General features: G+C 41.6%; 1 protein-coding gene across 4 annotated transcripts in view; it reads left to right on the forward strand.

Moving 5' to 3' along the window:
• The window catches only part of LOC137380147 (protein shisa-5-like), a 92,295-nt gene extending 69,413 nt beyond the window's left edge, over positions 1 to 22,882 (forward strand). For all 4 annotated transcript variants that reach the window (XM_068051859.1, XM_068051860.1, XM_068051861.1 and 1 more), the window contains 2 exons: positions 13,080 to 13,298; positions 18,780 to 22,882. In XM_068051859.1, coding sequence (XP_067907960.1) covers positions 13,080 to 13,298; positions 18,780 to 18,994 — 434 coding nt within the window. In that variant the 3' untranslated portion in view covers positions 18,995 to 22,882. The remainder of the gene's footprint in view (positions 1 to 13,079; positions 13,299 to 18,779) is intronic.
• The last annotated feature ends 4,283 nt before the right edge of the window (positions 22,883 to 27,165 follow it).

Raw genomic sequence — 27,165 nt, forward strand, 5'->3', positions numbered from 1 at the left:
GGGTTGTATCTTCTGGTAGTATTTTCCGGGATTGGTGAGGTGTCCCAGAGTCGAATAGGCAGATGCCACTCGAAATCTCCAGGTGAAATTAATGAACAGTCTGTAGTGGGTTGCCTTTCGAGGTAGTTTATCTGCAGCAGGCGTCACAGATCTTTCAGCAACAGGTTGTAGCAACAGGTCTATTTAAATTTTAAAGTAACTGTCTAACAGTAGAACCTTTCTTGAGAGTTCAGGAACTTCCAAAACACAAAAGTCAACAGGACTTGCTCGCAGCAAAGGAGCCTTCTCCACAGAGCACAGGAACTACAGAACTCACTCTTGAGGCAGGGATTCCTGATTGGAGGCAACAGCAACTTTCCACAACCAAAATGCAGGTTTCCTTTCTCCAAAGCAGTGTTTCTCCACAGAATGTAGCAATTCCTCTTTTCTCTGGGTCTCTTCCTCTTTGATACAGGAATTATTTTTCAAGAGAGAGTTTTCTGGGCAGTATTTCTGGCCAATTTCCACAGCTCCCCTGATCTCTTTTACCCTGCCAACATGAAACTGAAAGTCTTTTTCAGTAGAAGTCACAAGACTGTCGTAAAATCTTCCTGTTGCTTGGATACAAATTGCCTTACAGCCTGCACTTCAAATACCAGAACAAGTCTCTGCAGTCACTGTTCACAAAAAGTAGTAAGAGATCTTAAAGCCACACAGACCTGTTAAGCGTTTTGTTTTTTCTAAAAAAAATTTATGACACCCTCTAGTTTGGTATCATCTGGAAATTTGACCACTTTGCATTGAGTTTCTGAGCCTTTTGGAAGTCGAGGTAGGCCTCACCACAGTCCACAAGGGGTTGTCATGATGGCTGTATGTAGTTGACCCCCTTACATGTAGATATTTTACATGAAATTTGATGTTTTTCTGTAGCTGCTTTTGTTTTTTTCTGCATAATTTTCAGAATTTCTACTGAGCTATCGTGAGTATTTAAGTCTGCCATTCAAAATTTTGTGTATAGAAGTAGGAATGTCAAAGGTAGTTAGTAGAAAAACTAAATCTAACTCTGTTTGTGAACTATAAATACAACTGAAAATATGCACCATCAGTTTAGAGAGAAGAAAAATACCCTGTGTATTATAGGTACAAAAAGCAAGTGTTTATTGGGCTGTTCTTTGGCCAGTAGCTGCAGAATTGATTCGAGTCTAGTACTCCTGATTCCTGCTGGTGACTCTGGCCCAGCAAAGTACTCTGTTCCAACCAGTAATCTTCAAATACTGTGTGGATTTAGATGAGGTTGTCCAACCTCTCAAAATATTGCAACCACCCCTTACCCACCCTCCCTGTTTATGTTATCAAAGTACCCAGAGGTCTAAGGGCCTTTCAGCACTTTTCCACTGTTCGGTTAAGACTGTGCTTGAGAGTTACACTGTTATTAATGCATCCTGTGAAGTGGAATCCATTTTTCATATGGGTTGCCAACTCCAGTCGGGTGTGTTGCTGGAGGCTTCATCACATGACTTCCTGCTCCACTCCCCCCCCGCCCCCCCCCCCCCCACCCCCAAAATCAAAGAGCATTTTTCCTCATCTCTAGTGAATGGAAGTGTTCAAAGAAAATGGAAAAAAATACAGCATTTATCCTAATGTCACTATAATTTCCTCAGTGCTTACTTGCAGCAGTGTCCTGGAGATTAATTTTTAATTCTTGGAGACTCCAGGACAATCCTGGAGGGGTAGCAACCATATTTTGCCCTGATGCAAAACTGGCAGTATGACTGCACCCTTATAGCATATGAGCTAAAGGCCGGCTCAGGTCTGCAAATGAAACCTGACCTGAGCCCGACAGAACCACATCCGACCCGAGTTCTTTCATTTTTCCCGCACCTGACCGGACCCAACCCAACCACTTGAATGTTCAGTTAACCTAGCTTGGTGAGACTGCTCTCAGCTGGATGGGATTGCTTTCACCTGGTTCCATTCTAATCATAGCCAGATTATTACTTGCAATGGCCTCTCTTCCTGCTTCTGCACCGTTACCTCTGGTGTCCCCCAAGGATCTATCCTTGGCCCCCTCTTATCGTTCATCTACGTGCTGCCCCTTGGCGACATCATCCGAAAGTGCAGCATTAGTTTTCACATGTATGGTGGTGACACTCAGCTCTACCTCACCACCACTTCTCTTGACTCCTCCACTGTTGCTAAATTATCAGACTGCTTATCCAACATCCAGTACTGGATGAGCAGAAATTTCATCCAATTAAATATTGAGAAGACTGAAGCCATTGTTTTTGGTCCCCGCTCCAAATGCCATTCCCTAGATACTGACTCCATCCCTCTCCCTAGCAACAGTCTGAGATTAAGCCAGTCTGTTTGCAACTTTGGTGTCACATTTAACTCCGGGATGAGCTTCCGACCTCATGTTTGCACCATCACTAAGAACGCCTATTTCCACCTCCGTAACATCACCCGACCTCGCTCCTGTCGCATCTCATCTGCTGTTGAAACCCTCATTCATGCCTTTGTTCCCTCTAGACATGACTCTTACAATGCACTCCTGGCTGGTCTCCTACATTCTACTCTCCATAAACTTGAGGTCATCCAAAATTCTGCTGCCCATGTCCTAACTCGCACCATATCCCATTTCCCTATCGCCCCTCTGCTCGCTGACCTACATTGTCTGCAACTGCACACCCCTCCAAGATATCTGTTCTCTAATTCTGGCTCCTTGAGCATCCCTGATTTTAAATTGCTCCACCATTGGTGGCCACACCTTAAGTTGCTAAGGCCCTAAACTCTGGAATACCCTTTACACCTCTCAGCCTCACTTTTTCCTTCTTTAAGACACTCACTCCTTAAAACCTACCTCTTTGACCAAGCTTTTGTTCATCTGACCTAATATCTCTCTCTGTCTTGGTGTCATATTTAGTTTTATAATGATCCTGTGGGCTCCTTGGGATACAAACAGAAAGTGCTGGAAATACTCAGCAGGTCTGGCAGCATGTGTGGAGAGAGCAGCAGAGTTAACGTTTCAGGTTTTTCATCAGAACTGACAAAGGTTAGAAAAGACTTAGGTTTTAAGCAAGTGAAGGGAGTGTGAGGGTTGGTGGGGAAGAGAACAAAAGGGAAGGTGTGTGATAGGGCAGAGGGCAGGGGAGATTAAATAATAAAGATGTCATGGGACAACAGCAAAGAGAGTGTTAATGGTTGTGGTAACAGACAAAGCATTAGTCCAGAGACCGTGTTAATGGCAGAATAATGAGCAGCATTATCCAAAAGTACAACATGAAAAACCAAGGGGAAAGATGGTGTAGTAGTGGTAATGTCATTAAGCTCGTAATTCAGAGGCCCAGGCTAATGTCCTGGAAATACTGGTTCAATTCCCACCACGGCAGCTGGTGGAATTTAAATTCAATTAATTAATTTTTTTTGTTTGTTTTCAAGAAGGAGTTAGATCTAGCTCTTGGGGTGAAAGGGATCAAAGGATATGGGGGGAAAACGGGAGCAGGTTACTGAGTTGGATGATCAGCCAGGATCACAATGAATGGCGGAGCAGGCTCGAAGGGCCGAATAGCCCACTCAATGCTCCTATTTTCTATGTTTCTATGTAAGACAGACACATGGTTGAAAAATAAAATAATATAATTCAAAAAAATAATTAAAACAATAATTTAAAAATCGTCCGTCATGCTCTGAAATTGTTGAACTCAATGTTCAGTCCGGAAGGCTGTAGAGTGGCTAATTGAAAGATCAGGTGCTGCTACTCGAGCTTGCATTGATATTCACTGGAACACTGCAGCAGGCTGAGGACAGAAATGTGAGCATGAGAGCAGAGTGGTGAGCTGAAATAGCAAGCAACCGGAAGCTTGGCGTCATGCTTTCGGAGTGAGCAGAGATGTTCCGCAAAGTGGTCACCCAATCTGTGTTTGGTCTCCCCAATGTAGAGGCGACCGCATTCAAAGCAGTGAATACAGTATACTAAATTGAAAGAAGTACAAGTAAATCGCTGCTTCACCTGGAAGGAGTGTTTGGGGCCTTGGATAGTGAGGAGAGAGGAGGTAAAAGGGTAGGTATTGCACTTCCTGCAATTGCATGGGAAGGGGACGAGGTGATGGAGGAGTGGACCAGGGAGTTGCGAAGGGAATGATCTTTTCTGATTGTTGGCAGGGGATGGAAAGAGACAATGTGTTTGGTGGTGGCATCCTGCTGGAGGTGGCGGAAATGGCGGAGGATGGTTCTTTGGTTGTGGAGGCTGGTGGGGTGGAAAGTGAGGACAAGGGAACCCTGTCGCTGTTCTGGGAGGGAGGGGAAGGGGTGAGGGCCCAAGTGTGGGAAATGGGTTGAGGACCCTGTGAACTACAGTGGGGGGGTTGGGGGGAATCCTCGGTTGAGGAAAAAGGAAGACGTGTCAGAAGCGCTGTTATGGAAGGTTGCATCATCAGAACAGATGCATCCAAGATGGAGAAACTGGGAGAATGGGTTGGAGTCCTTTATAGGCAACAGGGTATGAGGAAGTGTAGTCAAGGTAGCTGTGGGAGTTGGTGGGCTTATAATGAATATTAGTGGACAGCCTATCACCAGAAATGGACTCGGAGAAGTCAAGGACGGGTAGGGAAGTGTCAGAGATAGACTATGTAAAGGTGAGAGAAGGGGGGGAAATTGGATGTGAAGGTGATGAAGTGTTCCAGTTCGGGGCGAGAGCAGGAAACGGCACCGATACAGTCATCAATGTACCTGAAAAAGAGTGAGGGAGGGGGCCTGAGTAGGAGGGAAACAAGGAATGTTTGACTACTCCACAAAAAGACCAGCATAACTAGGACTCGTGGGTACCCATAGTAACACCTTTTATTTGAAGGAAGTGAATGGAGTTGAAGGAGAAGTTGTTCAATGTGAGAACAAGTTCAGCCAGGCAGAGGATGTTTTATAATGTTAAAGCTGCTATATAAATAAATATAATTTGTTGTTGTAGGGTCACTGATGAAGTCCAGAAACTGAAACTTTTCATCAACAATATTTGTCTAAAGTATAGACTTCCCAGAGAGATTATTTTCTGTTTCCGTGTGAAATATGGGTTAGAAGAGGAAGCAATTTTTATGAGGGTCGGGTTACAGAGCTGTGTCATCACTTCCCCAGTGTACTGGGTGTAACTTTAACCAAAACCAGTGAAGTCAGAAATTGTGTGGGCATGTTGAATAGTAAACATTTAATGTTAATGAGGATTATGAAAGAGGATGTCGAGTGGCCTCTGTTTATTTAAATGGAACAGGGGAAATCCATTGTCCTTGATGGCATCTATGGAACCCTGTTTTATGCCTCTTTTAAACAACCGAGTTGTATTTCTTTTTAACTTGAGCTTTCTGTATTGCTAAACATTCTGGGCAGTGCTTATGGGGAAGAGGTTTATTTTACCGTCACTGGACTGAGCTGGTGGCCTCCTTTCTGTGGGTTGCATTCGTCATGAATGACTCATTTAGCTGAATCTACATGTGCTACATCACTACATCACATGGGGTAAATTGGAACATATTTCACTTTATTACTTGAAGTAGCAGCCTGTGAGAACCTTTCTATCGGCCACAATTTTCAGGAACAACATTCCAACCTATTGAACCATTTTATTTATTTAATCAAGTGGGATATAGTGTGGGTATTGTAAGAAGTTGAGATACGAACGTACGAATTAAGAGCAGGAGTAGGCCACTCGGCCCTTCAAGCCTGCTCCGCCATTCATTAAGGTCATGGTTGAACTGATTAATCCACATTTCCACCTACCCCCAATAACCTTCCACCCCCTTGCTTATCAAGAATCTATGTATCTCTGCCTTAAAAATGTTCAAAGACTCTGCTTCCACCGCCTTTTGAGGAAGAGAATTCCAAAGACTCACGACCCTCAAGAGAAAAAATTTCTCCTCATCTCTGTCTTAAATGGGCAACCCCTTATTTTTAAACAGTGACCCTTAGATCTAGATTCTCCCACAAGGGGAAACATCCTTTCCACATCCACCCTGTCAAGACCCCTCAGGATCTTGTATGTTTCAATGAAGTCGCCTCTTACTCTTCTAAATTCCAGTGGATACAAGTCTAGCCTGTCCAATCTTTCCTCGTAAGACAGCCTGCCCATTCCAGGTATTAGTCGAGTAAACCTTCTCTGTACTGCCTCCAACGCATTTACATTCTTCCTTAAATAAGGAGACCAGTACTGGACACAGTACTTCCAGATGTGGTCTCACCAATGCCCTGTATAGCTGAAGCATAATCTCCCTACTTTTATATTCAATTCCCCTCGTGATAAACGATAACATTCTATTAGATTTCCTAATTACATGCTGTACTTGTGTACTAACCTTTTGCGATTCATGCACGAGGACATCCAGATCACACCACTGCTTCTCAGAGCTCTGCAATCTCTCACCATTTATGTTATATGCTTCTTTTTTATTTTTCCTGCCTAAGTGGACAATTTCCCACTTTCCCACATTATACTCCATTTGCCAGGTCTTTTCCCACTCACTTAACCTAACTATATCTCTTTGTAGCCCCCTTATGACCTCTTCACAAGTTGCTTGTGTCATCAGCAAATTTAGCAACCATACCTTTGGTCCCTTCATCTAAGTCATTCATATAAATTGTAAAACATTGAGGCCCCAGCACAGATCCCTGTGGCACACCACTCATTACATCTTACCAACCAGAAAATGACTCATTTATGCCTACTCTGTTTCCTGTTAGCTAGCCAATCGTCTCTCCATGCCAATATGTTACCCCCTATACCATGAGCTTTTACCTTGCACAATAACCTTTGATGTGGCACAAATGATATTAAATGCCTTCTGGAAATCTAAGTACAATACATCCACCGGTTCCCCTTTATCCACAGCACATGTAACTCCCTCAAAGAACTCCAATAAATTTGTTAAACATGATTTCCTTTTCACAAAACCATGTTGACTCTGCCTGATTACCTTGAATTTTTCTAAATGCCCTGCTATAATGTCTTTAATAATAGCTTTTAACATTTTCCCTAAGACAGATGTTAAGCTAAGGTGGCCTGTACACAACTCCCACAAGTGACTTCTTGCCTTTATGATTCCTCATCTCTACCCAAACTGCTTCTACATCTTGGTCTCCTGAACTTGGGTCATCCCTCTCTATTGCAGTAATACCATCAGTAATAAACAGAGCTACCCCTCCACTTTTTCCTAGCTTCCTGTCCTTCCTTAATGTCATATACCGTTCAATATTCAGGCTCGAATCAATGTCGTCCTGCAGCCATGTCTCTGTAATGGCTATCAGATCGTGCTTATTTATTTCTATTTGTGCTATCAGTTCATTTGTTTTGTTTCGAATGCTGTGTGCATTCAGATACAGAGCCTTTAGTTTTGTCCTTTTATTGTTTTTGTAACCTCTTGCCTTATCTGTTGATTTACTCTTAGATTGATATATATACATACATATATATAGATTTAGAGATATAAAGAATTCTTCAAAATATGCTGAGTGATTAAAATTAAATTACTTGCCTGCTCTTTATTGGTAGAATTATTTAAAATTGTGGTACATGTTTTAAGACAGAATGGCTTCTCAAACATTTGTTTGCCAGTATCTGCCACCTTTCTTAAACTTGTTCTTGGAAACTGGCAAAGAAAGAACTTGATTTAGTACTTTTTATGGCATCAGGATCTCTCAAAGCACCTCATGGCTAAAGAGGTACCTTTGAAGTTTAGTCACTGTTGTAATACAGTAGTTCATTTTCACGCAACAAGGTCCCACAAATAGCAATCAGATAAATAACCAGATGATCTGTTTTCTGTTGCGTGAGATAGGGAAAGAGGCAAGTAACATTTTGAAGATGGAAACAGGGTCTGTCACCAAAAGCCTTGATTCCACCTCCAAAATATTACTTGCCTCTTTCCCTACCTCATTCGACTCAGTTGAAACTCTCATGCATATCTTTATCACCTGCAGATTTAGTTTTTCCAATGCACACCTCGTTGAACTTCCAAGTTTCATTACTTCCAACTCCTCTAGATCTCCACTGGCCTTATCCTATCCTACACACAATCCCACCTACCCATCAGCCTGGTACTGGTTTACCTCCATTGACTTCCTGTGCTTCAGTGCAACAGTTTCAAAATACTTGTCTTCATCTACATCTCCATCTGCAGCCCTGCTCCTCCCTAACTCTGCATCTTCCTTGGTGGAATAATGTTCAGCCATCGCACTCCCACATTCTGGAATTTCCTCTTTAAACCACAACCACCTCCCAACTTGATGCATCTATTTGCACCTTCAATAGATTCCTAAAAAAAAAACCTGTCTCTTAAATAGCACTTTCAGCCACCTATCCTAAGTTCTCTCCTCCTCATGTCATGAAACTATCTGCTCCATCAAGGTTCTATATAAATGCAAGTAATAGTAGGCCATCTGCAGAATGGAATGTGAATTGGAGGATTTAGGAGGCAAAGATTGACATTGTTTAAGTTAATGGCCACAAAAGTTCCAACAGGGTCATTCTGTCAATGAAAGAGCGATGGAGTGGGCCTCGAGTTGAGCGATTGAGACCCTTTCCCAAATTATGAGGACAGAGTCATTTGCATATGAGGGGCAGGCGCATCAGCAGCCCCCATCCCAAAGCACCAGACAAATGTCATAAGTGTAGGAGATCAAGAATGGAAAAGCCAAAGTGAGACCTGAAAGGGAAATCGTAGTGGACGATAGGGGAGTAAGGATAATACTCGTGAGATTTAGGGAAAACAACTACTTTTATGGTCTTTTGGTGTCTGCTTGTAGAAGAAAGAGCATATCATGAGCAATAGACTCGTGTTAGGGATCTACCCAGTATTATGGAAGTGCTTCCATTTTTAATTTTTTTTTTCAGGGCTGAAAAGATTCCATGGATGTGGTTTTTTTTTACAAGGGTCACTGAGAGGTCTTGTTTGAAAACAACCTTTACTGGAGACAACCTGGGCAGCCTTATATAAGAGGGTACAGCAAATTAATTTTGATCATTGGATGTGGGCACTAAAGGTAGAGGCCACATATTAGATCCTTAGGGAAATAATTCTCCTGGAAGAATTTAAAAATTCACTCTCTCCATTAGTAAGAACTCCTGTCGAGAACCAGAAGGTTTCAACACTCAGATAAGCAGCTGAGAATGCTGATGATTATGAGCTTGTTTACAAACTGAAATCCTTTGTCCATCACCCCCAGAAACCTGAGAAGGATAGAAGATGGGAACGTGAAAGGAAGGTATGTAGCCGGGGGACAGCTGGGAATGCTCGGGATCTCCTTCTGAGGCCTGAAAGGAAGATGCTGAGGGTGGAAGTGAGGTCCGCAAGCCTAAGTGTTTCCATTGTCACAAGGTGGACACATTTGTTTAGAATGCTGGAAGTTGCGGGGTAAACCCATGGGACCTATTGGGGTACACAAGGCCAATGTAGAGAAAGAGGCCCTGACATTTAGAATGATAAATCAGGCTTTAGCTCTGACTGCAGCTGTAAGGCCAAGTAAAAAAACCACTGAGTGTGGGGGCGTGAACAAGATACCAGAGATTATAGGGAATTCTTGTCAAAAGGAAAAGTAACTCCTTGTCCCTCAAGTGAAGTTAAAGAGACTGAACAGTTGCAGGAAAAGATTCCAGGAATTTTTCCTTCATGTGTAGTAACCCAAGCAATGGCCAAACAAGTTCCATTATCGGAGGTAAAATTGGCACCACAGACAGCCAAATATCTGAAGCTTTCTTTGGGGATTTGGATAATCTGAAGGAAATGTTTAATAAGTCTTCTCTGATCAGGGCTCAGCAAGCCTATCCAGAGCTAAGTAAATCGGCACAATTGGCTCTAACTGAAGCGGAGGCAAAAGGAGTTCCAGAAGGCTACTATATTGTTACGACCAGGGGCGAAATGTGTCCAGTGGTCTTTTGATGTCTTTACCTGGTCTTATTGTAACAGGATTTTATTTTAAACACACTGTGTTTTGAGCTCCTTTTTTTGTGAATCCTTGTTCACAACTTTCCAATTATAAGGCAAAGAAACCAGCACAAACAGGCTTTCTTAGGTTTAAAGAAAAGTTGAAGTTTATCAAACTTAAACTCTAATTTGGTTCACGCCTACAGAAACATGCTGCACCCCATGCTAGCATGCATATATGATACACACATGCAAATAGAGACAGAAAAGAGCAGAATAAAAATAAAGTGGAAAGGTTTGAGGCAATATCTGAAGAGTTGTTGTTACAGTTCGTGGAGCTCACTGTAGAGTCCCTGATTGTAGATAGATCTTACTTTTTATTGGGGCCCAGTATTCTTCTGCCCAAACTGTGTGTACAAACTCAAAAAATTCAGGTTGCCCAGCAGGTTAGTCGCGTGACTAACTGGTTTGACCATGTCCGTTTGTGTTTTCGCAGCAATCAACCTGGAATGCGAGCTCCCTCACCTTCAACGTCTGGTGATCAAAAGTCCATTCTGGGTTGAATGTGTCAGGGAATGGCTGCTTTGTCCTTCCAAACACTGTCTGTTAATATGCAAATGTCTTTTCCAGCTACGGCTGATCTGTTTAGCAAGTCCTTTCTTAACTCCAGTAACAGTTTAAAATCGATGTTCATGACAAAATTAATGTGCCTCATTCTTGGCAGGCGGGGGCCTAGCATGACAGTGTTAATGCTTTGCTTTGTTATTGGATAAGTCTTGTTCTTTAATAAACTGATAATTTTGTTGTTTGTTAAAGAAACCTGGTTGGTGTATTTTATTCTGGGATAAAGAGTAGAGTGTATGATTGACCATATCAGTAACTGGGTAAACATTTAAATAAAAGTTGTGACCTGTGGAGAAGTGGAACTTGAATAAACGGTGCACTCTTCCCATCTCAGTCATAACACCAGCTGGCAGTCATCTTCTCAGCAGGGGGTTTGCCTTATTCACAAAATAGTTGTGTCCTGCCAGTAAGTGGCTTCTACTAGATTAAATTTGAACACTGATTAGTGTACAGTAGTTTGCAATTAATTATGAAGAATGTGTGCTAAATTGTAAAGTGCAGCTAAGCAACTTGCATTCATTATGGATACCTAACTTGTGACAAAACTATGGTTACTTGAAAGGAAGTTTGACTTGGGGTGGGGGAGGGGTGGCATTAAAAACCCTGTATCTGTTTCGGTTGGGTTAAAATATTAATTCATGTACCAACGGTGTCTATTTTCTGTTCCAGTCAAAGGAACAGAAAGGCGTGCATGTATTTTATTTTGTATACTTTTATTATTTAGCCAGTTGGTCAAGTGATCCATTATCTCAGTTTATCTGCTTGGTAAACAAATGAAGTCCCATGAAGGTTATTCCCTGTTGCTCGGATTCTAACGGTCATTGTGGCACCATAAACTTAGCAAATGAACCTACCAACCATGTTGTTAAATTAGCAGTTCCATAATAGACAAGTTTTTGCTTTTTTTTTTAAGTATTCCTTGGTGTGGATGGCATTGTAATGTTTTACATTAAAGATGGATACTTGCTCACTTTCATTACTAATTTGAACTTTGAACTCTTGGTAAGTAATTAGCATATCCCATTCTCGCTGCTGTAGCCCTACTGAATATAATGAAGGGAAAAAGAACTGAAGTCAGCAACTCGATAGTAGCTGCATAAAATTTAACCAAATACATGGGAGTGAATTCCAGACCATGAATTTAGATGATTATTAACAACACAAGCTTATTTTGTGGTTATAGGATCACATTCAAATACCCCTTGATGAGGTTTGTTATCCCTGTGTATTTTTTCATGCTAGTGTGGTTAATATATATTGTAATAGCCTGTTTCTTATTCCTCAGTAAACTTGAATTAATTGGATCATAATTCTTGCTGTCTGACTGGACGTGATTGTTGTAGCATAGATCGAGTGTTGTTTAAAGAAGTTTCGGGTTCTTTGTAGGGCTAATGAATAAGTCATTTATTATATACAGATATAACTATTTACACTCTCCACAAGCCTGTCAAGCCAGCACACCTTGTGCTGCTTCTAGCTTCTTCACAGCCTAATACCATGTGAGTATTACATCATCACAACAGTGGGAGGAGTTTACTCTAATTGTCTCAAACATTAACCCTTTCAGGCCCTTATACTGCAGTGATTACTCACCAGCAACCCAGAGTGCACAGGCAATTGTCATTCATCACAGCAGCCACAATCCGATGAATTTAGAGAATCACTTTGAAATGTATGGTGCTGTAGATTTAGCATCTTGTCTTCCAGGGACTAGACTCAGATCTAGTCCACACTGATTTTGACCTGAAGCAAAAAGTTTGACCGTTTTGCATTCAGTTTCTATTCAATTTGCTCCACAGCACAAACTACTACTTCGGCACAAAGTGGCACTAAATTATCAGTTTCGTTCATGCCCTGTTCTGTACCAAAGATTTTGGTGTCATCTCTGCTCTGTATTTAACTAAAATTTCGTACTAAAAGCTGTCAAATTTCTTCCCACTAAATCTTTGTCCATGGCGATGAAACATGACCAGATTAGGTAAGGATAGCAGGCTTCCTTCCCTAAAGGACATTATTTTCTTTGCAATTGCTGCGGTAGCATTCTCATCCTCAAACTATTCTTTCGTTAGTTCAGGTTTCCAAGTGTTCACCTGAATGGCAGTTCTGGCTGCCACTGAGTTAAGATCAACTCGTATTGCCGCTCCTGGATACAAATCCCAGCAGTTACTTTGAATGCAACTGGTATCGAATGTTGACCCCTGGCGAGGGTTGACATCTAGAAGCAGAAAGATGCCAATCCCCATTCAGACCAATAAAAGCAAGAAAAACTGGTGCGAGGGATACCCAGTGGGCATGAAAAATGAACAAGTCCTTCCCACTGAATGTAGTGGATAATGTAAGCTGCTCTTAAACCTACCTTAGTTGCAATACCTTCTCTTATGTAACAGATTTCAAAGGAAGTATTGCAACTCAGGTTGAGTTAACAGCAGCCTATGTCCCACCCTTGCTATCATTTTTGGGAGGAGTATTTTTACTATTCTTCATCATTCTCCAGGGATATTTGCCTTTTAACAACTTTGATGAAAAAAGCTCAATTTTAGTTTCAATAAACTAACTGTCTGTCATTCTGTTTAGCGGTCGTTACAAGTTCAACTACAACTACAGTGGTGCAGTCTGCATATCCACAGCAACCACAAGTACCAGCACAAGGTTTTGTTCCGTACCAAGGATATACTCCTATGCCGATGCAGCCAGCACCAGCTATGGGTCCCTATCCTGCAAGTAGTCCCTATCCACCACCATATCCAACTCCATATTCTGGACAACCACCTTCATATCAAGATACTGTGGCAAGTAAGTAAGCATAATGTAGCAGCAATCTGAAAATAGCTTGTTAAATACAAGTTATGTGATGCAGATATCTGATTTGTGCGTTGGAGTAGAATTTCACTGCACTTCATGGGCAGTGATGCAGTGTGTGTTGTACTGTGGAGTCATTTAAAATACAATACATTCAACAAGCAAAATTGTTAATAGATTGGTACAAAATTATAAAGTTGAAGGAAGCATGACTTTAAATGCAGTTTATGTTACTGACAACTGTCTGTGCTTGTATGGTGCAAGTGTACACACAGTGTAACAAACACAAGCACAGTCGATGCTTCCTTTTTAATCCTCTTCTTTGCCACTTGATTTTCCTCCCTGAAAGCAGCACAGCTTCCCTACTGGCATTGCTATCATTTATTATAATAAGTGATCTGAAGCAGATGTCATATAGCTGAAGATCAATACCCTTGGCAGGCATTGAAATGATCATGTGCAAGACCAAAACTGGACAAACCTGAATGGAAAAGTGTGACAGACAGCTGAAGTGTATCTTTCTGCGATCTTGTGGTGTTTATATGTCATCCCATTGTCATAATCAGGCTGGTCATAAACACTTCAGTTATTGGTATCAACTAATTTTCAAAGACCAGAAAGTGTGGGATAATTCTGGGGATGTCCTATAAATTGGAATGCACCAAAGAGAGAGCAAACCTCCAAATGTGTGCGTGGAAATTCTGGTACTATTTATGGTTGTTTAAATAGATACTTTTTTGGCCTGGGAATTACATTGTGACAGTGTATGAAGGTTTACTGCATTTGTATTCAATTCCCTTGTCCATTATATATGCAGAGGCATTGACTGTTAAGATTTAACAACTTCACTAAAATAGTGGACAAGGTGTTTGATATGAATATGTTTATATGCTGTTATCAGGTGTAATTTCAAAGTTTTTATAACTCCCTTAACTTTTGAAACTTCCTGATTCTTGTGATTGTAGTTCATCTATTTTCAGAACTATCAGAAATGCAAATGTCTCAACTGTCCAAAAACATTTGACTAAATTGTGGTGCTTTACACTCCATAGTTTAGAGCAGTAGGAACATTTACACACCAATTCAATTTGAGGTATTAGTCCTTTGAAAAAAACTAAAATATGATTTATTAAATAGTGAATTGCAGCAAAATTTTACAAAGTAGTGCTTCAACAGTCACCATTGAATATACCTGTAATCTACCAACTCATTCACCAGCACAAAGGCTTTCAAATCCATAAAGCAGTAAAAAAAAAGCACCAACTTAGCTTTCTGTCTCTGAACCATTCAGATGCTACCAAAATAGGAAGTTTGTGTTCATTCTTTCTCTGAATTTTTGTTGTCACTGGTGTTGAACTTTTTTTGTTCCAGATTGTCTTGTTACTTTAAAAACCGAGTACACACACATGCAGCTGTAACAATGCAGGATCAGGGGCTGGACAACACCCAACACCCTGACGAATTCCGGGTCCCAACCCTGCACTTCGGCTTTGCCACTGTCATGACGCAATCTTTAAATGCTAATGCCCTAATTGGGCAGGACGTGAGCTTGGCACCCAGCGCCTCCAGGAGGTAGGAGCTGCCTGCTTAGCAGCAGCGGCAAAGGCAGATGGCAGCCATGTTGGTGGCTACAGCTGCCTATCTGAGGAGAGCAGGCAGCTCGTGAAAGGTCAGGTCGGTTATGATAGCAGAAAGAGACCAAGTGGAGGTACAGCACTCGACGCAGCGCCAGTTGGCCCCTTGAATTTCATCTCATGACCCTGAACTTCCTGTTGCTTGCCATTTCAACACATCCCTCTGCTCTCATGCCCATGTCTCTGTCCTGGGCTTGCTGCAGTGTTCCAGTGAACATAAACACAAGCTCAAGGAACAGCATCTCATTTACCGATTAGGCACACTACAGCCTACTGGACTGAACAATAAGTTCAATAATTTCAGAGCATGACTGGTCCCCCTTTTTATTTTTATTTTTTATTTTTATTTTATTTTAGTTTGTTTCATCATTCATTTTTTTACAATGTGCCTGCCCACTGTGTTATTTTTCATTTTGTGCTTTTGGCAAGGGCTGTTCATTATTCCGTTATTTAACACTCTCTCTGTACTAACGCTTCATCTTTCACCACAACATTAACACACCCTTTGCCTTTGCTCCATGACCTTCTGGTCAGTTATTCTCTGTGACCCTCTGTCCTATCAACACCTTCCCTTGTGTTATCTTTTGCCCCACCCCTACCTTACTTGCTTAAAACCTGTTACATTTCTAACCTTTGTCAATTCTGATGAAAGGGTCACTGACCTGAAACGTTAACTCTGCTTCTGTCTCCACAGATGCTGCCAGACCTGCTGAGTATTTCCAGCATTATTTTGTTCTTATTTCAAATTTCCAGCATCTGCAGTATTTTGCTTTTATTTATCCTAAAGGAGCTTAATGGGCCACTAATTGGTGGCATGCGTTTTCCCTATTCCCTCCCACTGCCAGCACTTTGAAAAATCGAAACTGTCATGGAGGCATCGGGATTCTGAGACAACCTCCGGGACTGCGATTTTCAAATGGCGCCTGTACTGGGTCCCTTTGAAAATCTGGCTCCAGGTCTTTATTGAGACATCACACTGTAAGATTCTAGTATGAGTTCTCAGGCATATCATACCTCAGTATGAGTGCAGCATCCAGAGTCTCACCCACACTTATACTAATTTTTACAGTAGATCTCTACATTCTGTTGATACCACAATATATCCGAGTCCATCAAAGATACATAAAGGTGACAACAGAATAACAACATGGAGCCAACAAAATGCACTTAAACTCTTCTCAATCCCTTCTAATCATCCTGTTAACATGGTTATACTGCTCTTGTAACTTCTTCCCATCATTTATTACCATAATTATATTGTCCCCACAAACTGTTCCCATTCCCCATTGTTACGACCAGGTGAGAAAGAGGTCTAAGGTTCCCTTTCAGCCTTCACCTGATCTTACTGTAACAGGGTTTTATTTTTTAAACACATGGTGTTTTAGCTCCCCCTTGGTAAATCCTTGTTCATCGCTTTCCAATTATAGGGCAAAGAAACGAGCACAAATAGGCTTTCTTAGGTTTAAAGAAGAAAGACAAAATTTTATTAAACGTATACTTAAACTCTAGTTCGGTTGACGCCTACGGATACACGAAGTGCCCATGAATACACGATACACATATGCAAATAGAGACAGAAAAGAGAAGAAAAATTAAAGTGGAAAGGTTTGAGGCAATATCTGAAGAGTTGTTGCTACGGTTCTTCAAGCTCACTAGTCCTTGATTGTAGGTAGATCTTGCTTTTCGTTGGCGCCCAGTATTCTTCTTAAACCTTGTTCAGTGTAGGAGACTTTTCTCTTGCGGTTTATGTGTCTTCAGTCAGATTTTGGAGTTCCATGAGAAAGAGATGGGGGCAGACAGGAGGTCTTCTTCAGTCCAGGAACATTCTGCTTTCTGCCAGTTCAAACACTGTCTCTACAATTTAAAACTCTCCAAGTTGGCTAGCAGGGTGGTCATGTGACTGACTGGTTTGACCAGGTCTGTTCAGTGTATTGTATTGGAGCAGGGGATAGCTCCTTTGTCTACAAGCCTATCTGTTAATATGCAAAAATGTCTGTCCAGCCAGGGGCCTGGCAACTTCTTGTAACAGGCCTTCTTCCCAGCAATAATTTGAAATTTAATGAACATGCAGCAAAATTAATGTGCCTCATTCTTGGCAGGTGGGGGCCTGCATGGCACCCATAAATACAAGTGACCAAGCTAACATATTCCAGACCATCATAAATGTGACTGAATGACTTTCACACATTCCATCACCTTCTTTATCTTGAGAAGATATTCTTGCCATAGGCTCGCTGACACAATGCATCCCATGCTCAGCAGAAAGCTGTTTTAGCTCATTGTGTGTTGATCCTAGACAGCCCAGGACATCAAGGTACTCAGGTCGTGTGTGAACACATTCCTACAACTTACAACTTGAGCATTTATTGCCCATCCCTAGTTCATCTGAGAAAGTGGTGGTGGGCCACCTTCTTGGACCACTGCTGTCTGTATTTTCTATATATTTTTTTGTAGCTGTTTAATACAACAAAGTGGCTTGCTTTGCCACTTTCGAGGGCAGTTCAGAGTCATCCATATTGGTGTGGATCAGGAGTCACATATGGACCAGAGGGGGTAGGGACAACAGGTTTCCTTCTGTAAAGGACAGTTGGGCTTTTTGGACAATCTGATAGCTTTGTGGCCACTTTCCAAACTTTTTATTTGGAGATTTCTTTCCCAACTGAATTCAAGTTCTCAATTTCCACTGTGAGATTTGAATTTGTGTTCTCTGGATTATTAGTCCAGACTTTTGGATTGTTGGTCCAGCAATATAACTAGTACATGAATCTTACTCACCACATCAGTATTGGAGCCACCATTTGATTGCTGCTCTTGCACCAGTACATCTCTGGTGTATTTCACCTTCACTACTGTGAGTCCCATTAATGGGTTGGGACTATTCTGGGTTGGGACTTTTCTTTTGGAGAATTTTTTTCAGGTTTATTTCCTCCTGCGAATTCTTGCTGCCTGTTGCCCACCGACTGCTGTTGGAGCAAAATGTTCTGAGGCAGCTGAGTAAATCGCCTTTCATAAAAGAAAAGGCTGCGCAGTGGTTAGCACCGCAGCCTCACAGCTCCAGGGACCCGGGTTCAATTCTGGGTACTGCCTGTGCGGAATTTGCAAGTTCTCCCTGTGAACACGTGGGTTTTCGCTGGGTGCTCCGGTTTCCTCCCACAGCCAAAGACTTGCAGGTGATAGGTAAATTGGCCATTGTAAATTGCCCCTAGTGTAGGTAGGCGGTAGGGTTAGTATAAATGGGTGGTTGTTGGTCGGCACAGACTCGGTGGACCAAAGGGCCTGTTTCAGTGCTGTATCTCTAAATAAATAAAATAAACATGATGACACTGATTTAGTGTGGAACTGCTAGTGAAACCCTGAAGGCCTGGAATGAATGAGCAAGTCAACAGCCTCAAAACTCCGTGTTCTCTGGTATCCTCCTTGTGTTTGGTAAAAGTGGAGTGGACAAGGAGTTCACCCTTAGTAATGAGGATGGAAATGAGTAAATGCCAATCAGCTATGACGAGAATGATGCCATCTTCAAAAGTAAAAGAATATATTGAGGATAATAGGACTGATAGCAGGTGAAATGCTATGACATAGAGGATTGTGAGGTTTGGAATGCACTGCTGGACTGGGTCATTAAAGTAGAGACCATGTTTACTTTTAAGAATAGGTGAGATAGATAGTTCAAGGCAAAGAGAATAAAAGGTTGTGGGAACTAGGCGGTCATATGGCACTGTGAGGAGGATAAACAACATGGACAGGTTGGACTGAATGAGCTGTCTCTGTGTTTTAATTTTGACAGTGAATGTGTAAACTTCATTATATTCAGCACTAATGTTCTCTTCCATTTTCATTTCAGCTTGCGCAGGTGCACCTTATCCAGGACAACCATCCTATGCCGCCGCACAGCCACCGTACAATCCCGCCGCACAGCCACCGTACAATCCCGCCGCACAGCCACCGTACAATCCCGCCGCACAGCCACCGTACAATCCCGCCGCACAGCCACCGTACAATCCCACCGCACAGCCACCGTACAATCCCGCCTATGGAACTCCAGAGAAATCACATTAGTAAACGTATAGCTAATTCTATTGTCAAGTGCATTTACTGATCTATCTTAGGCTGTTACTATTTTGTACAAGTTTAATGCTGGAGAGGAAATATCTTGTAAACATTTCAAACATGTTCAGCAGTTAACTGTAAATTACTTATGTTTAAAAGAGTTTATTTTCTCCCCTTTCAGTTCCTTGACTGAGGAGATGTGCAATCTATTTTATCTTGGTTATCTTATTTTTCCAGCCCTTTTGGTCAAACCCGAGGTAACGCAGCTTTGTTTTGTATATTTAAAAAAAAAAGAAAAAAACAGTTGCTTTAAGCTATTTTTCATTGCAAATATAGGTGTTTTGATATCTGCCTAATTTCCCCTTCTGTGAAGGCTACTGCTTCACGACTTGTCATTAAAGAAATTACATGTCTTTTGTGAAGGGCTACTTTTGCATCCTTTTTTAAAAAAAGGAAGAAACGGAAATATGCTGTGTTCTGCATTATGTGTGTTTGCTGTAATGTCCTGATAGATTCTTGTCCATAAACTGAAAACCGAGGTAAATCACAAGTGCCTCATAGATATAAGCAATGATTGTCAGTTCCGCCTGAGATGTCAGTTAGCATATCATGAATCTGATGCTCCATCTGATGACTTCTATCTCTAAAACAAAAGGCAACAGAGAAGCTAAACATTGTGGATTTCTGTTTTCCCTTGTCAGTTTATCTCTGCCCTCCCTCTCATAGCCCCCTTCGATCTTACCTTCAACTATCTGGCACGTTTTTGGTTAGTGGCTGAACTGAAGAAGAGCTTTCCTGTAGGGGTTCTCTGCTTTTCACACCTCAGGCTTTTGGTCAATAGCAGCTGATTTTCTGCCCATGTGGAAGGATCCAAACAGCTGTTGCACGATTCCTGAAAGTGAAGACAAACAGACATGTGCAGCCCCATTGGTTGTACATTATAAAAGTAAAACTGACTGAGGCTCTGATCTGTTGCAACATCCAGTGCATTGTGCCATGTCGTGGCCAGTTCTTAATCTCCAGATGTGCCACCTGCCATGGCTTAGTTGTTTCCACACAAGGATGGAGGGAAAATTAAAGGAACGGTCATAACTGAAAACAATTAGCACCCCTGCTAGCAGTCAGCTGTAAAGAAGCATTGGTAAAGGTCTTCAGCCTGTTCTCTCAGGGGAGCATGACAAGCTGCATAGAAAGACTGAAGAGGGAAGGAAGAAAAAAAATCATTCCAAATAAAAATAGTAGCCACGTGAAGTGTTTTCAACTTCCACATCTTTTGCATTCGTGACCTAAAAACAGGAATGTTTGAAGTTTTTACTGAAGAGAAGTATTAATATGCAGCTCCACAAAGGTCAATGGAACTGCTTCCAGCAACCTGACTAGCTTGGAAGCAGATTAGATGCATTGTGGAATCGTTAAATGAGAGCTGTAATCTGCTGCGTGCAGCTTGTCTACCAACAAAAAACCATGGCTTTCATCTTGTTTGTTCTGTCACTTTAAATTACCTTCCTCCTTCGCCCCCCCCAACCTGCACAGAGACTGAGAATGAGCACTTTTCTATCATTGTGCTTTAGAATTACTTTGTAGCTTTGTCTAAGGACTTTTTGGTTAAATTCATTCAATCAAGATTTGTATATTATCAGGACATAATTCAGATGCAGTATTGTTTGAATAATATACATTACATATAATATTTGAATATTAGAATGGTTGTATAGTACAATAAAATAAGCATGTGTCAAAGTATTGTTGGTTTATCTATTGTTTTAAAGCTGCAACAGAACCTGCCATATAAACAAGCACTGCTTTGATTTTGTGCCTTTAAGCTGGGAGTATCAGTGTTTGATATTGAACTTCTTCCCTCTCCCAGTCACCCCTCCCATCCCCACCCCTACCCTACTTTTTACATTTCATCAACATAATGCATTCCCAGGATGGGTAGCAAACAGATTTGGGAACCAGATAAAATTCCCCTCCACATGACCCCATAATCTGTATCAATCCCAAACTGAGAGCACTACCTCTTACTCCTGGTGTAATTTTTTGGTTCTTTTACAATCCATCCTTGTGGCCTCTCTTAGCTATAATGCCAAGGTCCCCTATTCTGTTCAGTTTTGTGTTGTGGACTTGTCCCACTAGAAGATGGAACAACTTACCCTGAATGATACATCAAGGAACAAAATATTGAATAAAAAAAGGTAGAAGCAAAATATTGTGGATGTTGGAAATCTGAAATATAAACCACAAATGCTGGAAATCCTCAGCAGACCAGGCTGCATCTGTGCAGAAAGAAACAGAGTTAACATTTTAAATTGATGACCTTTCGTTAGAATAAGCAAAGACGCTGGCCCACTGTTTGTCCCATCATGGATTTGACTCAATCATTGACAACAACCAGAGGGAAATCCTCCGAAATACAATCCTTAGTGAAATTTTTCTCTGGTCCACCCTTATAGATCATACAACAACAACCAGCCAAATCCCTAGATGATAGTGTCCACAATCTCCACAGCAGGACTAGAGTTTATCATTGTGCTTACTTTCTTCAGTAGTATTATTCATGCTTCTTTTAAAATGTTAAGCAGCTGTCAGAGAGAATACATCAGCCTGATTTGGATTCAGAAACAGCTTCCCAGAAATCAAAGGACAGTTTTAAACTGCCTTGTCCAACCAGGCCTCCTTACATGTAAATAATCTCGTGAAGCTTCATAATAACCAAGTGTTCATTTGCATTGTTCAGTTGCACAGGATATGCAATTGATATGCCACTGTGGTTTTCAGCGCTAGTGCAGAATATGCAATTAATAATATACAACTTGCATTTTTATAGCACATTTTAAAGTGGTAAAACATGCTAAGGCACTTGACAGGAGCATTATCAAAGAATGTTTGACACCGAGCCACATAAGGAGATATTAGGACAGATGACCAGAACACTGAAGAGGTAAGTTTCAAAGGATAAAAGCCAGGTGGGGTGGTTTAATGAAGAGCTTAAGGCTTAGTCAGCTGACGGCACAGCTGGCCAGCGGAGCTATTTAAAATTAGAGACGCGCACGAGGCTAGAATGGAAAAACGCAGAGATCTCAGAGGGTTGTAGGGCTGGAGGAGTTTATAGAGATGGGGGAGGGCATGGTAGGTTGAGGCCATGGAGGAACTTGAAAACATACGAATTATTTCTGTTTACATAATTGAAGTGCTTAGCCATATTTGAACTTCTGTGAAATTATAGGTGGGGCTACTTGTTTCTATAGATGCAGAGACCTACGCACTCCAGGTCTTTGATGTGGTGAGCCATATTTAGTTGTTGTGGAGTGTTGCTGAGATTGTGGCTAAATGAACATTGAACTGAAAAAAACCTTTAGTTTGAGATATGAAAATTTAATATGATTTGAATTGGTTCATTAATGTATATAAATCAATCTAGGTTTTTCAATCTAGGTTTTCAACACTTTTTTCCCCCTTCAGTTTCTGTTTTGGATTGAATGAATCATGTCTGGGGATGATGCAAAACTTGTCACAAGAACTCAAAGTAGGGTCAGAATGAAACTCACCAGTGCTTCATACGTACTACATATAAGTGGTATCAGTTGGGTGTTGTGCATTTATGCCCATTATAGATTATTTGCCAGTGCTTTCTTATACTGAAGAATGCTGCAAGGGAAAAACATGTATTACTGTACAAATGTGTAAAGTTTATATGTTCCCAACTAAACTATGTGGTTAGCCACATCTGTGAGTTTTAACATTGACTTTGAAATCTACAAGTACTCTTTGATGTTATAAGCATTTTATTCAAACTGCTTGTGCAAATTGGACCAAACCGCTACTGTTTCAAGCTTTTGGCTATTTGTACTGTATGCTGCATTTTAATGGCAATAAATTCATTATTTTTTTAAAGTCTTCAATAGTATGACACTAATGATTAGGGAATTGAGTGCCAGGTTGATTGTAGTTTACTGATCATTTTGCACATGACATTCATGAAATTCTTGACCATTTCACCATGTTTTCCTTATTTTGGTTGCTTACCCCAGCACGAATCCATAGAGATCAATGTAACTCCAAAAGAACTATGTGGGAAGTACAGATTAATGTTATAGTCTGTAAAGAGGGGTACATGCTTGATAATTGGACTAGACGAACGTGATTATGTCCAACTGAAAATCACTGTTGCTGTACCTTTTTCCAAATTTATTCCATTCAGTATTGTGAAGACATTATTACAGAATGTTAATAAGACTTCACAGTAAAGTGTTGATTTTTAACAAAATATTGTATTGTACCCAATCAAAATGGTGTTTATTTCACCTTATTGCCATTCACCTGATCTTGTAACTACACTGATTCACTATTTGGTGCAATGTTGGTGGACATATTTGATTCTTTAAGCTCTGCATCATGGCTTTGAACATTGCCAAAATTGTCTTGGCCCTTGGCAATGTCACATTGGTCAACTAGAGGTCTTCTGAGGTGCTCAAAATACTCTTATGGAACAAAGGACTTTGCATGTGTTCTGTGCTATTTCTGAACTGAGAGCACTCAATGTTGACACAGAGTTCAAAACGTGAAAAAAGTTCCATTCCTCAGCACAAGCAACCTTGAGCACAAAAAAGACTGATTTTTAAAGTTAAAGAAGCATATCTATCCTCCATAACTTGAACCACAAGAGAGAACTGAAACCGGTGTATAAAGAGACTGACCCTTGTATGCATCTACTCTGCTCCTCTTACATACCATACCCCGGCATTACTATTCACGGGAAGACAGAATCTGGCAGCGCTGGCCCCAAAAATACATTGTGCTGGTGCTAGCTGCCTGTGGGCGATGGTGACATAGTGCTAGTGTCACTGAATTAGTAATCCAGAAGCCCAGGCTAATGGAATTTAAGTTCAATTAATTAATAAAGCTGGAATTGAAAGCTAGTCTCTGTGCTGGTGCCATGAAACTATCATTGATTGTCGTAAAAACCCATCTGGTTCACTAATGTCCTATAGAGAAGGAAATCTGCTGTCCTTACCTGGTCTGGCCCACATGTGAAGACCCACAGCAATGTGGTTGACTCTTAAGTGCCCTCTGAAATGGCCCAGCAAGCCACTCAGTTGTTCGAGGGAAATTAGGGATGGGCAACAAACGCTGGCCTTGCTGGCAACGCCCACATCCCAAGAACAAATATTTTTTAAAAAGCTTAAATTCTGCCCAGAATGTAAAATACTTGTACTTTTCCCCTTATTGGCCCTGGGTTTTCTTCTATTGTTTTCCCTCTCCCAGGAGCTTGCACAACTGAGGGGATGGGTGGGGGGGGTTGGGAGGGAGAGTGTGTGAAGGAAGCATGAAGGAAATGTTTATCCAACTCCTAATAGCTATCACAAAAAATTAGCTTCAATTTGTCACCATTATCCAGTTCATTTCTTTTTAAACTATTGACTACTCCAATTTAACAGATTGAGGACATGGGGGCAGGAGTTTAAACTATGAAAGGGTAGGAATAGACTTGATGTCAGGTAGCTCTTTTTCCAGAGAGTAGTGAGCCTCTGGGATGTGTTATTGGCTGGTGTGGAGGATGCTGTCAAGAGGGAATTGGACCGATTCTTGACTGGGACAGAAATAACACGTGGTCCATATGACTTGGACTAGTTTTGATTCCCTGAGTCGGTTGGAGAGGAATTTTAGAGTATTTCTTTCCTTATTGGCCCTGGGTTCTCTTCTATTGTTTTGCCTTTCCCAGGAGATTGCACAACTGTGGGGATTGGTGTGGGACGGAGGGTGGGCAAAGGGAGCATGGAGGGAAATGTTTAATCATGATGCTGCAGTTGTCGTGGTGCAGGGAAGGTGCAGCCAGTCTTTTTCTGCCCAGCAATTTTGTATCTTCATATGCTCAACTCATTGCAAATCCTCACACTGTAGTCACATTGACATGCTTACCCAGGTCAAATCCCTGACAGGCACTGGATAGTTAATACCAAGTGATGTCCCATTGACAATTACATTGCCCTGGGAAAAGCTAAGACAATGTATTTAGCAAATTGTGATTTAAATCTGCAGTATAGAACAAAAAAGTTTTAAGGTATGGACTACTGTGGTACAATGATACCCCAACGTCAGGGTCAAATGCGGGTCACAACCCCTCATGGTATGGGGAACAGTCGCCCAGTAGTGATTTTCCCGGAATTGGCCAATTAATGGCCAGAGGGCAGGCTCACTGTTCAATTAAGACGACTGGCGAGCTCTCGAAGCTGGAGGGTCAATAGGAGGCCCCAGAGCACTGAAGGAGCAGTTCAGGTAAGCGAGAGAGAGGCACCCTCTCTCCAACTGTGTACACCTTTAAAATTAAAAATGTCTTCAGCAGCTGGACCACTATTGTGAAGGGGTTCAGGGCGGCCTGCAGCTACAGCTGAGGCCAGGCAGGTGGGGAGTCCTCAAATCCTGCCTTGAGTGCTAGCCTCCTGGTCTGCTGCCGGCGGGGGGGGGGGGGGGGGTGGTGGGTTGCCTCCAGGCATCTGGGCCAAATCTCTGACACCTCATTCAATAAGCCTTAATAGGTCTTTAACTGCCATAATTAGCTACTCACTCCTTACAGGTAGGTTAGGCCTGCCGACTCCAATACCTCCTCTGGATAAATGGCCTGGGGGTGGGATGGAGCCAGCAAACCAGTAAGTCAGCCAGCGGCATGAATTTTTCGCTCCCACCCATCTCAGCACTAGGCGTCATCGAGGCCTAAGAATCCTGCCCGTGGTTTATTTATGAGCATCTTTTCAGAGGTTGACTATGCCTGTGTCAGCTCTTTAAAACAGCAATCCAATTTGTCCCGTTCCCCTGCTCCTTCCCCAGAGCTCCTTTACAAATATATATCCAAATTGCTTTTCAAAGTTACTATTGAATTTGTTTCCATCACCATATCAGGTAGTGCTTTCCAGTTCGAAAGAACTCAAACTCTCTGGATTTTTTGCCAATTATCTTAAATTTTTGTCCTTTGGTTACCCTCCTGTCAGTGCAGACAGTTTCTGATCTAACAAAGCCTCTCACAATTTTTAAAACCTCTATTAAATCTCCCCTGAACCATCTCTGCTCTAAGGAGAGCCATCCCAGCTTCTGTTTCTCCACATAGCTGTTTTTTGTGAATTATCCCTGTTAACTATTATACACATATGGAATAGAGCTGTTTGAATTGGTGCTGACACCACTTCCGAGGCTACGGCACCAAAAGAAGACATGCTGACACTCTTCTGAACTCCTAGGAATCCTTGACTCTCAACCTATTCAGTGGAAAGGAAAGTGTTCCAGCCTCAGGCACAGTACAAAAATGGTGAATCCAATCAACAGGCTTGCTATTTTGACCTGAAAAGTATTTAAGTTTCAAAACAAAATGAAATGCAGCATGTCAGAGGTGACAACCCCTTGAGGCTAAGACAAGTGGAGGATTTTATCCCAGTGTTTTCTTTCAATTGTATATGAAATGCTGAACTTTGGAAATACTGCCTGCCACAAGTGAGACTTTATACTCAGTTGACAACATCTGCTTTTGATTTTCCCTACTGTAATGTTACCCAGAGGCTTGATCAGAAAATGGTTTGCATTTCTAGCTCTGCTGTGGCACGCAGATACCAAACTAACTACTTAGCATATGCTACATCTGACCTTTAGTGAATTGTTAAAAGGGAACTGTAGTGTGTGGTAAAGTACAAGGAACAATGCAGAGTTCCCCTTTCATTGATGATCAGTTTATTGCTCCCTCTGTTGGTCTGCTGTATACTGGAACTTTAATACAAAGAAGATTGTCAAACAAATCAATAGTACCCCTAAGCAGGGTAATCACTAATCAAACTATTATGCATAGGTCAACAGAGCCAAATTTCTTAACTTTGGATTTTCTATTGTTTTAATAAAAGAAGCAAAACAATATAACCAGTATGATTTATGAAGACAAAACTGTACACCATTGTACTTATCCTTACACTGATGTTTTTCTCAGTTTTCACAAGATATGCAAATCAGAAGCCCACACTGTGTGGGAAACAGTAACTCGATGTGATTTTCCCCAAAGCAGCCAATTAATAGCCAAAGGGTGGGCTCTCGAAGTTCGAGGGCCTTTAGGAGGCCTTCCGGCTGGATAGCAGCAACAGGATGCTGTGACAGGTAAGTGAGGGAGAAGATGTGGCAAAATGGAGGCACCCTCCAACTTTTTC

Source organism: Heterodontus francisci, chromosome 19 (genome assembly GCF_036365525.1).
Source record: "Heterodontus francisci isolate sHetFra1 chromosome 19, sHetFra1.hap1, whole genome shotgun sequence".
Classification (NCBI taxonomy): domain Eukaryota; kingdom Metazoa; phylum Chordata; class Chondrichthyes; order Heterodontiformes; family Heterodontidae; genus Heterodontus; species Heterodontus francisci.